At 37.9% G+C, this 13,109-nt stretch overlaps 1 protein-coding gene across 3 annotated transcripts in view; it reads left to right on the top strand.

Annotated features, from left to right (window-relative positions):
- The window catches only part of mvb12ba (multivesicular body subunit 12Ba), a 110,630-nt gene that overhangs the window by 50,489 nt on the left and 47,032 nt on the right, over positions 1 to 13,109 (top strand). For all 3 annotated transcript variants that reach the window (XR_008356274.1, XM_053485447.1, XM_053485446.1), the window contains exon 5: positions 3,172 to 3,301. Coding sequence is in view for 2 of the 3 variants with exons in the window: in XM_053485447.1 (XP_053341422.1) it covers positions 3,172 to 3,301 (130 nt within the window). In the remaining variant the exon portion in view is untranslated. The remainder of the gene's footprint in view (positions 1 to 3,171; positions 3,302 to 13,109) is intronic.

Genomic DNA, 13,109 nt, shown 5'->3' with positions numbered 1-13,109 from the left:
AAATGTACTGGCAGAGTTCATGACAGACCTAGGAGTGGAGCCCCACGATTGACAGACCGCAACGATGACCAGTACCCAAGGACCTATGCATTTAGACATCTTAATGCAACTGCCACACAGCTGCCACACAGCTGCAGGCCCATTCAAGAGATGCGAGGGGTACTAGGGTTTCCAGACAAACCATTTGCAACCGACTCCACCGCTTTGGGTTGAATGCCAGGCAACTGTTGCAGGTAACTCCACTGTCACCAAGACACCGCCGTGAACGTTTGCAGTGGGCACACAAGACTATGCGACCTGGACAATGCAGCAGTGGTCTACCGTTCTGTTCACTTATGAGTGTCGTCAGCGTTGCTGGAGAAGTCGAGGTGAGCGATACGCTGAGGTCAACATGGTCCCCAGGGTTTTGGTGGGGAAGGTGCAACACAGATTTGGTTATTGTACATGGCTCAGTCACTGCACGTTCTTATCTCAGAGACATCATCATCCCCCAATTCTACCAGCACACCCCCAATCTTCTGTTCATGGATGATAATGCCTGGCAGAGGTGACCTGGCAGAACTGCGTGTAGCACTTGTGGAAGAGTGGATCGCATGGCCTCAGAACAACATCATGAGGCTAGTGAGGAGCATGAGACGTCGCTGTCTAGCTGTCATTGTGGCAAATGGTGGAAACACCAGCGACTGACATTGCCAATTTTTGTTATTTGGGGCTATCTCTGTTATTGTCAAAATTTTGGCAGTAAGAAATATTGAACTAATGAAAATGGTGTTTCTTCTTATTTATAATATCAAAGGGAACTTTTACTTATTTTATTCAAATTTAGAGCAAATAGGAAAAGCACTCATGTAAATAACAATATCCCTAACTTATTGTGAGTAGTGTATGTACAGTGAGGTCAATAAGTATTTGATCACCCTGTGTATATATATATATATATATATATATATATATATATATATATATATATATATATACTGTATATATATATATATATATATATATATATATATATATATACTGTATATATACTGTATATACTGTATATATACTGTATATATACTGTATATATATACACTTACCTAAAGGATTATTAGGAACACCTGTTCAATTTCTCATTAATGCAATTATCTACTCAATCAATCACATGGCAGTTGCTTCAATGCATTTAGGGGTGTGGCCCTGGTCTCCAAACTGAATGTCAAAATGGGAAGGAAACGTGATTTAAGCAGTTTTGAGCGTGGCATGGTTGTTGGTGCCAGATGGGCCGGTCTTACTGGGATTTTCACGCACAACCATTTATAGGGTTTACAAAGAATGGTGTGAAAAGGGAAAAACATCCAGTATGCAGCAGTCCTGTGGGCGAAAATGCCTTGTTGATGCTAGAGGTCAGAGAAGAATGGGCCCACTGATTCAAGCTGATAGAAGAGCAACTTTGACTGAAATAACCACTCGTTACAACCGAGGTATGCAGCAAAGCATTTGTGAAGTCACACCTCACAACCATGAGGCGGATGGCAGAGGCTACAATTTGCACGAGAATTCACCAAAATTGGACAGTTGAAGACTGGAAAAATGTTGCCTGGTCTGATGATTATTTTCATGACCATTTACACTGGTAGATTCTCGCTGAAGGCATCAAAACTGTAAATGAACACATGTGGAGTTATGTACTTAACAAAAAAAGGTCTCCACAGTCACCGGACCTGAACCCAATCGAGATGGTTTGGGGTGAGCTGGACCACAGAGTTAAGGCAAAGGGGCCAACAAGTGCTAAACACCTCTGGGAACTCCTTTTTGTTAAGTACATAACTCTACATGTGTTCATTCATAGTTTTGATGCCTTCAGTGAGAATCTACCAATGTAAATGGTCATGAAAATAAAGAAAACACATTGAATGAGACAAGGTGTGTCCAAACTTTTGGCCTGTACTATATCTATATATCTATATCTATATCTATATCTATATATATATATATATATATATATAGTATTCGGCCCCCTTTTCCACATTTTGTCACATTACAGCCACAAACGTAAATAAATTGTATTGGAATTCCACGTGAAAGACCAATACAAAGTGGTGTACATTTTTCCAGTGAGAATACATGATTCCAAACATTTTTTACAAATAAATAACTGAAAAGTGGGGTGTGCGTAATTATTCAGCTCCCGTAGTCAATACTTTGTAGAACCACTTTTGCTGCAATAACAGCTGCCAGTCTTTTAGGGTATGTCTCTACCAGCTTTGCACATCTAGAGACTGAAATCCTTGCCTATTCTTCTTTGCAAAACAGCTCCAGCTCAGTCAGATTAGATGGACAGCGTTTGTGAACAGCAGTTTTCAGATCTTGCCACAGATTCTCGATTGGATTTAGATCTGGACTTTGACTGGGCCATTCTAACACATGGATATGTTTTGTTTTAAACCATTCCATTGTTGCCCTGGCTTTATGTTTAAGATCGCTGTCCTGCTGAAAGGTGAACCTTCGCACCAGTCTCAAGTCTTTTGCAGACTCCAAGAGGTTTTCTTCCAAGATTGGCCTGTATTTGGCTCCATCCATTTTCCCATCAACTCTGATCAGCTTCCCTGTCCCTGCTGAAGAGAAGCACCCCCAAAGCATGATGCTGCCACCATCATATTTGACAGTGGGGATGGTGTGTTCAGAGTGATGTGTAGTGTTAGATTTCCGCCACACATAGCGTTTGGTATTTTGGCCAAAAAGTTCCATTTTGGTCTCATCTGACCAGAGCACCTTCTTCCACATGTTTGCTGTGTTCCCCACATGGCTTGTGGCAAACTGCAAACAGGACTTCTTATGGTTTTCTGTTAACAACAACAATTTTTTTCTCATTCCTGATCTGTATTGGTCTGATATATCTCAAAATGTTATAACTAGCTATATATATTTTAATATAAGTTTCTAAAAATAAAAGTAAAAAATATTTTTCTTACAGAGTAACAAGTTAAGTGTTTGAGTCAGAGAAATCCAATATTTCTTAGTAAATTAACATTTAAATTTTGTAACTTGAAAACCCATGGTTGCAGTCTTGTAACTTTTTTTTTCCCAAAGTCCACCTAAATGCAAAATATAATGTAGTGTTAATCCTACTGCTACTTCCACTCCATTTATCCATCTGCTTAAATCTCTGTTTCTTATTCACTTTAGAGGAGCCAGCATTCAGGAAACGGAGGCTGTGTATTAAGTTTATCCCAAGGGACTCCACTGAGGCTGCGATTTGTGACATCCGCATCCTGGGACGCTCCAAACAGGCTCCACCACAGTATACATTCATAGGGTCAGTTTTCATAGAGATTTACCATCCTGTGAATGGTTCCCAACAGTCTACAACACTTTGATATTTTCGAACAAAGTCATTCTTTTTGAATCTACAGCTGATTTATTCACTTAAAGATGCTTTTCAAAGTTGAGCATTTAACTCAGAAGATTTCATTAAATTAAATATCAGATGACCTATGATATCAGTCACTTATTTGTATTAATTTACAGTTACTGGTAGGGCTGCAAATATAACTAATTTGATAATCGATTAATCTACTGATTATTAAGATGATTGATCAATTAATCAGATTCAAAATGACATTTCTCAATAGCTCTTATTCAGCTACTAGCTTTTTGATTAACTAAAGCTTAGTATGTACATGTGGTAACTAACAGTGAAGATAAATATAAATGCTTTAATGCTTAACAAGTATGTATTTTAATTATTGTCCCTGATAAAACAACATCATAAAAAAAGCAAAGTAGCAGCTATAAATTGAAGTATTTAATAAAGCTTAAATATGGCGGATGGCAAGTAAAGTTGAAATGTTAAGAAAACTGAGATTAAGCCTGATTAAAGGCCAGAGATTGAGGTAAGTGTGAGGACACTTATTTCACTCCAGTAACCCTAACACATACAATTGTCAGAGCGTTCAATGTTCGTGCGAGAATCAACCATGATAATGTCATATATGAATAGATAATTAACCACTAGTTACAGGTATACAGTTTGCACATCATCTCGCTCCCATTTGATCCCATCTGTTTGTCTCGTTGCATTTTTCCCCTGTGCTTAGCATTTCTCCTGAGAGTATCCACTGTCTAAAGAAATGCAGATTAGGGTAATTGGCATTTCCAAATTCCCTGTAGTGTGAGTGAAGAAGCACATTTAAATGTATGTGTGTGTGTATCTGAGTCTTTGTGTGCACACCTATGTTCCTTGCATGGGCTGGTACACTGTCCCAGGTGTACCCGCCTTAAGCCTCAAGTTCCCTGGGATAGGCTCCAGGCTTCCTGTAACCCTGTAGAGGATAAGCAGTATAGAGACTGAGTGAGAGACAGAGCTTTATTTAAAAAGAAATAAAAGCTCAGGAAAGAAGCATATATGATCACAGAAACAAGCAACTTAAATATCTTTATACACTTTGATATTTTTTAGTAAAGTCTTTTCTTTTTGGTCAAGTGTTGTCTAATTTCCCACCTTATTTCCCAGCTAACTCAATAGAATGTCAGATCTTACACAGCTTGTGAGAAATCAAAAAATTAAAATGCAAATGATTAGCTAAATAATTTTAATTCCCAATAACAAAAGATTCTTTAAATAACAGTATATCCCAGTGTCTACACTGATCAACTATTTCTATATTATCATATATTGCCTACAATTAATTATTGTCTGCATCAGTTTCCTCCAACATGACTACAGGTAAGGTATGTAATATATCAGCAACATCAATTATCTGTTTAAACTTTTTACAAAATATTAGATGTTCATATACTCAGCAAAAAAAGAAACGTCCTCTGACTTTCAACTGTTTTTTTCTTCAGTAAACTTAATGTGTAAATATTTGTATCAACACTAAAAGAGTCAACATCAGAAGACATAAACTAAAAATGTTTCACAATGTGTCCCTGAATGAAGGGAGGCTCAAAATCAAAAGTACCAGTCAGTATCTGGTGTGGCCACCAGCTGCTTGAAGTACTGCAGTGCATCTCCTCCTCATGGACTGCCTATTGCGGACAGTCTGAGCACTGATGGAGGGATTGTGTGTTCCTGGTGTGACTCGGGCAGTTGTTGTGGCCATCCTGTACCTGTCACGCAGTTGTGATATTCGGATGTACCGATCCTGTGCAGGTGTTGTTACACGTGATCTTCCACTGCAAGGATGATCAGCTGTCCTTCCTGTCTCCCTGTAGCGCTGTCCTAGGCGTCTCACAGTGCAGACATGGCAATTTATTGCCCTAGCCACATCAGCAGTCCTCATGCCTTCCTGCAGCATGCCTAATGCACGTTCACACAGATGAGCAGGGACCCTGGGCATCTTTCTTTGGGTGTTTTTCACAGTCGGTAGACAAGTCTCTTTAGTGTCCTGCGTTTTTAGAACTGTGACCTTAAATGCCTACTTTCTGTAAGCTGTTAAAGTCTTAACGACCATTCCACAGGTGCATGTTAATTAATTGATTATGGTTAATTGAACATGCATGGAAAACATTGTTTAAACCCTTTACGATGAAGATCTGTAAAGTTATTTGGATTTTTGCAACATTATTGTTGAAATACACAGTCCTGAAAAAGGGGCGTTTCTTTTTTTTCTGAGTATATATGGCACTATAGTGTCCTTTTGAGTGCTCTGATTTTATATAAATACATACTTTATTGATTCCAAAGGAAATTCCAGGTGATTAGAGAGCGGTCAGTTTTAGTGTAACCAGCATTGCCTAGTTTGTCTTTATGAAACTCTAATTTTAAAGCTGCATTCTCTTTGCGCAAGTCTACAAAGATACTAAATACCTGATTCAGCTTAAATACAAGGATGATGGGAATGTTTCAGATACTATGTGATGATGCTGTTACTCCCTATTTCATGTCACCTATTTGTCCTGAACCACTTTCTGGAGGGTATATGCATGTCATTTTCATAGATTAGCACCCAAGTTGCAGCCACAGTGTTTTAGCACCTTATCCTGTGTCTGTCAAAAATTGTCACCATTTTTTGCCAGGGTTAAATTTTTATGGTGCATGCTTAGTAACATCAGGTGAAAACTGAATTGGATCAGTGCCTGGGGTTTATAGAACAGGAACCCTCAGTTTTCTGATCTTTACGGACTTTACAGGATGCTCACCTTCCAAGCTGTTTAAAATAATATCAATTTATGTTTGTTGAAGGTTCTCAGTGATCAAGGTGAGGTGAATCAGGTCAGCTAGACCTTCTTGTTATTTAGGAACATTTCAATACTCATCCAAGTAGCTTCTTTAGTCTAAAAGAAGTTGGTAAGTTCCTTAAATTTGTATCCTCCAGGGTCAAGTGTCGTTATAGGCCAAATTGAGATGGTGGGAGCAGGAGGAATAGTTTTTAATGAGTTAGGCTGGAGAACGTTGTTAAAAACAAATAGCAATAGAGAGAGATTGGGGTGGGGTTGTTAAGGTGTAACGACCAGCGAGAATTGTCTCAGCTCTCTGTCATCCCTCTGTTAGATGTGGAAGCTTTTTAGTTAAAAGCCTATTTAGGATATCTGCAGGCCTTGAGAGCTGCCTTCAGATGCTTTTATTCTTTCTTTTTAGCTTCAGTGGAGGTGGGAATGTTTTTTTGTTACCTTTTGTGGATAACCTGTACATGGAGGAGACTGAGAAGGAAGCAATACAGTCTTGGGGACTGCTCCGACCCATTGGTTTGGACATGTAGATAACACCTGGGTAAAGATTCAGGAAGGATATGCCTTTACAGAGCATATTAACACAATTGACAAATATCAAATTCACCAGAGTAAACACAGAGGACAACAGGTTGGCCTTCCTCGACTGTGCAGTGCTCATAGGGAATGATGGAAAAAGTCTACAGGAAATCAACACACACAGACCAATACATGTGGCTTGATTCCCTCCACTCACTGCAACAGGTTTAGGTGTCATGAGGATGGATGGAAAACGGCAGCAGACAAAATAAATCAGTTGATTTAATAAATTACAATTCGTGTAATGACCGCCAGGTGGTGCAAAGTGACATTTTTCACTCTAAGCAGTTTTAAATAGATTTAAGTCATTAAAAAAACCTTAACAATATGTTGTATCGAAGAAATACTACAGTGATTGTAATTTTCACATCTGAGAACTTTATACAACAAAAATTAAAAATCTGAACCAGAGATATTGATATTTATAGTATAATAATGAGTAAAAAAACAAACATTAGTTAAATGTTGTTTGGACAGATTATCAAGTTCACTAGCTGATAATTTTATTTGTACGAAGAAGAAACTGTTACATAGCCTATCTCTGTGTGTATCTGTTTGTTATTTAAAAAAAATAAATTTAAAAATACATTAAACCTTAAATATAGAAATACCTAGTAAAATATCCTTTTAGAATAAAACATTATAACTCAAAAAAGACGCACTAAAAATGCAGTGTTGTTTCTGCACATCGTTGGGTGGTTTATGCTGGGTCAAAACTCTGGGTTATTTCAGTTACTTTAAACACATTGTTGTGTTGCTCATGTTGGGTCATATGAGATGTAGTGAGTGCAGTGGGTTATTTTGACCCAACAACTGGTTTATTCTTTATTCTTTGTTTTCTCCAAACAGCAGCCTGCAAAATGTTTAAAATATTACTGTTATTGTGTACAAGTGTAGTTTTCGGAGATTTGAGCTTCAGGAAATCTCCCGGCGCTCTGTGTATAACACCAGCCCAACGCAGCCTCGGAAAGAATTTTTAAATAGGGCTATTGTTGTTTACATACAATATTTGTTAATTTAATTTAATTGGGGTTTGGGCTCGGGATTTGGTATCTGTAACGGGTTCGAGCCTATTTGCACGGGTGGCACCATGAAGAAGCACGGACACAAGGCGAGGTCTTACGGGAAAAGGGACAATTTATTTGGGTAAAATAGGGATAGAAAGGGTTAAAGGAGGGAGGACGAAAAGAAAGGGGAAGAGATAAAGTGCACGTGCAGGTCTGCGGGCTGTGCCATGCTGGCATGTGGGCACACAGCTGGCGACAGGTGGCGGTGGGCAGAGTGGCAGAACGGAACACACAGAGGCAGTGCGCCTGCACGGAGTGGAGGCGCCACGGGAGCGCGAGAATCAAAGGGCGGAAAGCTAGTGTCCTGTTTAAAGTCCCTGGGGCGCGTTACATCGCCCCACTTTCATGCCACTCTGTCCTGCTCCACCGCATCACGTACTTCCTGGACTAAACTCTGCGCCTTTCATAATGCGGAGCTTGAGATCCTAACGTTAATTATTGCCAGCCGGCCCGAATAGGCGGCTCCGTCCCTTTACATACCTGCCGCTTATCTAGGGAGCCTACGGATTGAGCTAGGAGCGATAGTATCTCGCTGAGTACATATCGTGATCCTCGTCTTTAACCTCCTACGTAGTCTTATCAGCGCTCAGCTGCAGGCATAAAGTAAAAAAATGCGTTGGGGGAAAAACAGCAAGGAGACTCTGACCATTTTAATAAGTCACGTATACACGGAGTTTCGGTTCATTTTCTGACGCGCTCAAGTTCACCAAAAACAGTACAGAATAGCGTTCACTTTAATTATTTTACAAAATCATTGTGACGCCTAAAAATAGATGCAGGATTATTTTATATAGTCTAAATAAAACTGCTTTTCCAAACGTGGGCTATTGTTGTTTATCTCATCTTCTTTAATATCCTACAAAGTCTAAATACCGCACACCCGCACGCATAAAGCGCAGAGGAATTTTGTTGTAATATTTAATAATATTTATGCCGTATAATCAGGGGCTCTTTATTCCTATTTGTCCTGGGATGTTGTTCTTTTAGTGTTACTGTGTGTGCTTTACAATGAAAGACATTCAAATGCAAATTATTCACCCTCTCCAGGTGTGAATCAGCTGTTCTCACCTATACATTTAGATAAACTGAAATGCACCCCTCCCCACTTTAAGACCTGGATTTTGAACACCTGCAATGATTCAGGCCTCTTGTTAAATTTCTGCAAATGTTATCTTCTAGATTCTAGATTCTAAAATTGACATTATTACTGTTTTACTGGAATAGAAGAAATAAAGATTTATCTCATCATGACATAAATTGTATTGGTTGTAATCACTTTCACAATAATTTTCTATGGTATTTTTATAAAATATTGAAAGTTAATATTTTATTTAAAAAAATGAAAATAAAAAACAAAAAAATATTCCATTTGTATTTCCCATCTCTAAAATAGCATAACAATCATGGGTTGTGTATAGAGTGATTAAAAACAACACAAGGCATGTTATGATGAGGAAACCTTCTATCTCTTCTATTCCAGCGATTAAAAAACGTTAACACTGTCAATTTTAGAATCCGCAGAAGCTGAGTGATCCGAGCACAACCCCTTTGCGGGGGCGCTTTTCTCTGTATACGATGTGTTCACGGAGGTGGGGCTAAGAAACACGCATCTCGGTTTATTTATTTTACCCCCTTTTATTTGGGGTAAAGTGACTGACGTGCCTAACTTTTTTTTAGCAGAGCCTATGTTTCACTGAATAATTTACGACTTTTCATGAGTATGTAAGACCTCTTGACACCTCTCTCTCTCTCTCTCTCTCTCTCTCTCACACACACACTCACACACACAGCAGACCAAAGCGTCATTAGCACGTCCCTCCCCCAAACAGCGCAGCATTTACTTACATCTAAACTGAGTCGTTTACATAAGTCACTGATCAGTAGCTTATGATGCATACATTTAAACAATTTATTTATACAGATGTACCTGTATTACATGGAAAGTTACAGGCTTTTTACTGAATGATTTACTCCGATAAAGAGGCGTATAAGAACAGTGGCAGCTGGCACACCTAAAAATAAATGCAGGATTATTTTTATATGAAATTTTCCAGAGGGCACCGGCAGAAGTAGAATAATGATTATGAATGCTTCGGGAAAAACAGCAAGGAAACTTACTCTAAGCATTTTAATATTTCAGTGATAAATTAGTGATTTCTTTGGTTTCGGCTGTGCTAAAGGTGATCATGTGATCTTGTCGTCTCCACACCAGTGGACGCGCCTATAATTCACTTCAATACGAATTACATAATCTAATAATTTGTTTTGCATTATTTTATATGAAGGGGCAGATATTTCGCTTTCTATAAGTATATATTTTTCACGTCTGTTAGGCGAGTATACACGGTGTTTCGGTTCATTTTCTGACAAGTTCACCGAAAACAATACAGAACAGCGCACCCTGTTTACTTGAATTATTTTACAAAATCATAAAGTTTTTTCGTAATTGTGAGCGCACTTAAATAAAAGTAGTCTCTTATAAAGGCTTTGTAGCTTATATAGTTTTACTATATGGTTTTTGCACATTAATCTGACAGTGTGTTAATTTATTTCAGTTAATAAATCTACTACAATTTTTTTACTTTATTTTTATAAACTTCAACACAACAATAAACAAACAACACTCCTTTATGGGTACAAACATAAATATTTTTTCCAAAGTATAACACAAAAAGTGAAAAATAAATTGAATAAATTTCAGTCTGGTCAACTGGTTACAGAATAAGCAAATAATTGTAAGCATGTATATGAGAATATTTGTGGTCGTACATTCATAGACATTATAGTTATTTCTGTAGGAGTATTACCAAGCAGCCATTGATCCTATATCATTACATATATTTACAATAAAATGTGCACATATTCCACTTTGGTATTTATCTGACTTCTTTCTGTTTTGATATATACAGTGGTGTGAAAAACTATTTACATATTTTCTTACACAGGGATTTCTTATTCTTTTGCATGTTTGTCACACTTAAATGTTTCTGCTCATCAAAAACCGTTAAACATTAGTCAAAGATAACATAATTGAACACAAATGCAGTTTTTAAATGAAGGTTTACGTTATTAAGGGAGGAAACAAACTCCAAACCTACATGGCCCTGTGTGAAAAAGTGATTGCCCCCCTTGTTAAAAAATAACTTAACTGTGGTTTATCACACCTGAGTTCAATTTCTGTAGTCACCCCCAGGCCTGATTACTGCCACACCTGTTTCATTCAAGAAATCACTTAAATAGGAGCTACCTGACACAGAGAAGTAGACCAAAAGCACCTCAAAAGCTAGACATCATGCCAAGATCCAAAGAAATTCAGGAACAAATGAGAACAAAAGTAATTGAGATCTATCAGTCTGGTAAAGGTTATAAAGCCATTTCTAAAGCTTTGGGACTCCAGCGAACCACAGTGAGAGCCATTATCCACAAATGGCAAAAACATGGAACAGTGGTGAACCTTCCCAGGAGTGGCCGGCCGACCAAAATTACCCCAAGAGCGCAGAGACAACTCATCCGAGAGGCCACAAAAGACCCCAGGACAACATCTAAAGAACTGCAGGCCTCACTTGCCTCAATTAAGGTCAGTGTTCACGACTCCACCATAAGAAAGAGACTGGGCAAAAACGGCCTGCATGGCAGATTTTCAAGGCGCAAACCACTTTTAAGCAAAAAGGACATTAAGGCTCGTCTCAATTTTGCTAAAAAACATCTCAATGATTGGCAAGACTTTTGGGAAAATACCTTGTGGACCGACAAGACAAAAGTTGAACTTTTTGGAAGGTGCGTGTCCCGTTACATCTGGCGTAAAAGTAACACAGCATTTCAGAAAAAGAACATCATACCAACAGTAAAATATGGTGGTGGTAGTGTGATGGTCTGGGGTTGTTTTGCAAACAAAATGAAGACTTTGGAGTGGCCTAGTCAAAGTGCTGACCTGAATCCTATTGAGATGTTGTGGCATGACCTTAAAAAGGCGGTTCATGCTAGAAAACCCTCAAATAAATTACAACAATTCTGCAAAGATGAGTGGTCCAAAATTCCTCCAGAGCGCAGTAAAAGACTCGTTGCAAGTTATCGCAAACGCTTGATTGCAGTTATTGCTGCTAAGGGTGGCCCAACCAGTTATTAGGTTCAGGGGGCAATTATATTTTCACACAGGGCCATGTAGGTTTGGATTTTTTTTCTCCCTAAATAATAAAAACCATCATTTGAAAACTGCATTTTGTGTTTACTTGTGTTATCTTTGACTAATAGTTAAATGTGTTTGATGATCAGAAACATTTTGTGTGACAAACATGCAAAAGAATAAGAAATCAGGAAGGGGGTAAATAGTTTTTCACACCACTGTAAATTGTCCATTTTCCCCAATGCTTCTTAAAAGTCTCTTCTTGCAGTCTCAGTCTGAATTTTAATCTTTCCATCTTGTAAATTTCTGTAACTATTTGTTCCCACTGAGTTCTTGTTGGGGGAGGCTGCTGGAGCCATAGACGAGTGATTGCTTTTTTTGCTGCTGCTAGTAGAATCCTGAGTAAATATTTATTTATATTATTAACTGAATCAGGTATATTGCCAAGAAATAAATTATAAGCTGTTTTTTCAATCTTAATTTCCAATATTTCCTCTATGCCAGAATGTATTTCTGACCAAAACAGATTCAAGACTGGACAAGACCAGAAGACATGTACATGATCAGCCAATAATGTCCCACATTGCCTCCAGCAAGAACCCTGATTTGTCATTTCTTTTTGTTTTGCTTTTACTTTGGGTGTAATAAAAAAACGAATTGTATTTTTCCAACAGAATTCCCTTAGAGCCCTAGAATTACTAGACACGCACTGTGAATGCCATAAATTCAACCATTCTTCAGCTGGAATACAAATTTGCATTTCCTTTTCCCACTTTTCTTTGATATACTGAGTAGAATACCCTTTAATATCTTAAATGCAGTTATATAAACCAGATATTAATCGTTTTTCGCAAGTATTTGTATTATACACTTTAATAAACATATTTATCAGAGGGGAATAGTCATTTGTAACTCTTCTGATTTTCATATCATAATAATGTCGAACTTGTAAAAATCTATAAAAATCCTGTTTCTCCAGATCGTATTTGATCTTTAAGTTCTGAAAATCCTGAATTTCCCTCTTTAATGTAATAGAACAGAAAGCAGTTATTCCTTTTTGTGTCCAGCTTTGAAACCTTTTATCCATCTGAGCGGGAAGGAACTGAGAGTTATAACCAATCCAGGTTAATATTTTCATACTGATACTCTAGTTTGAACTTTCTCATCAATTTATACCATAG

This window comes from Clarias gariepinus, chromosome 24, assembly GCF_024256425.1.
Source record: "Clarias gariepinus isolate MV-2021 ecotype Netherlands chromosome 24, CGAR_prim_01v2, whole genome shotgun sequence".
Lineage (NCBI taxonomy): Eukaryota > Metazoa > Chordata > Actinopteri > Siluriformes > Clariidae > Clarias > Clarias gariepinus.
Note: the sequence above shows the minus strand (reverse complement) of the source record. Positions and strands in the feature narration are given on the sequence as shown.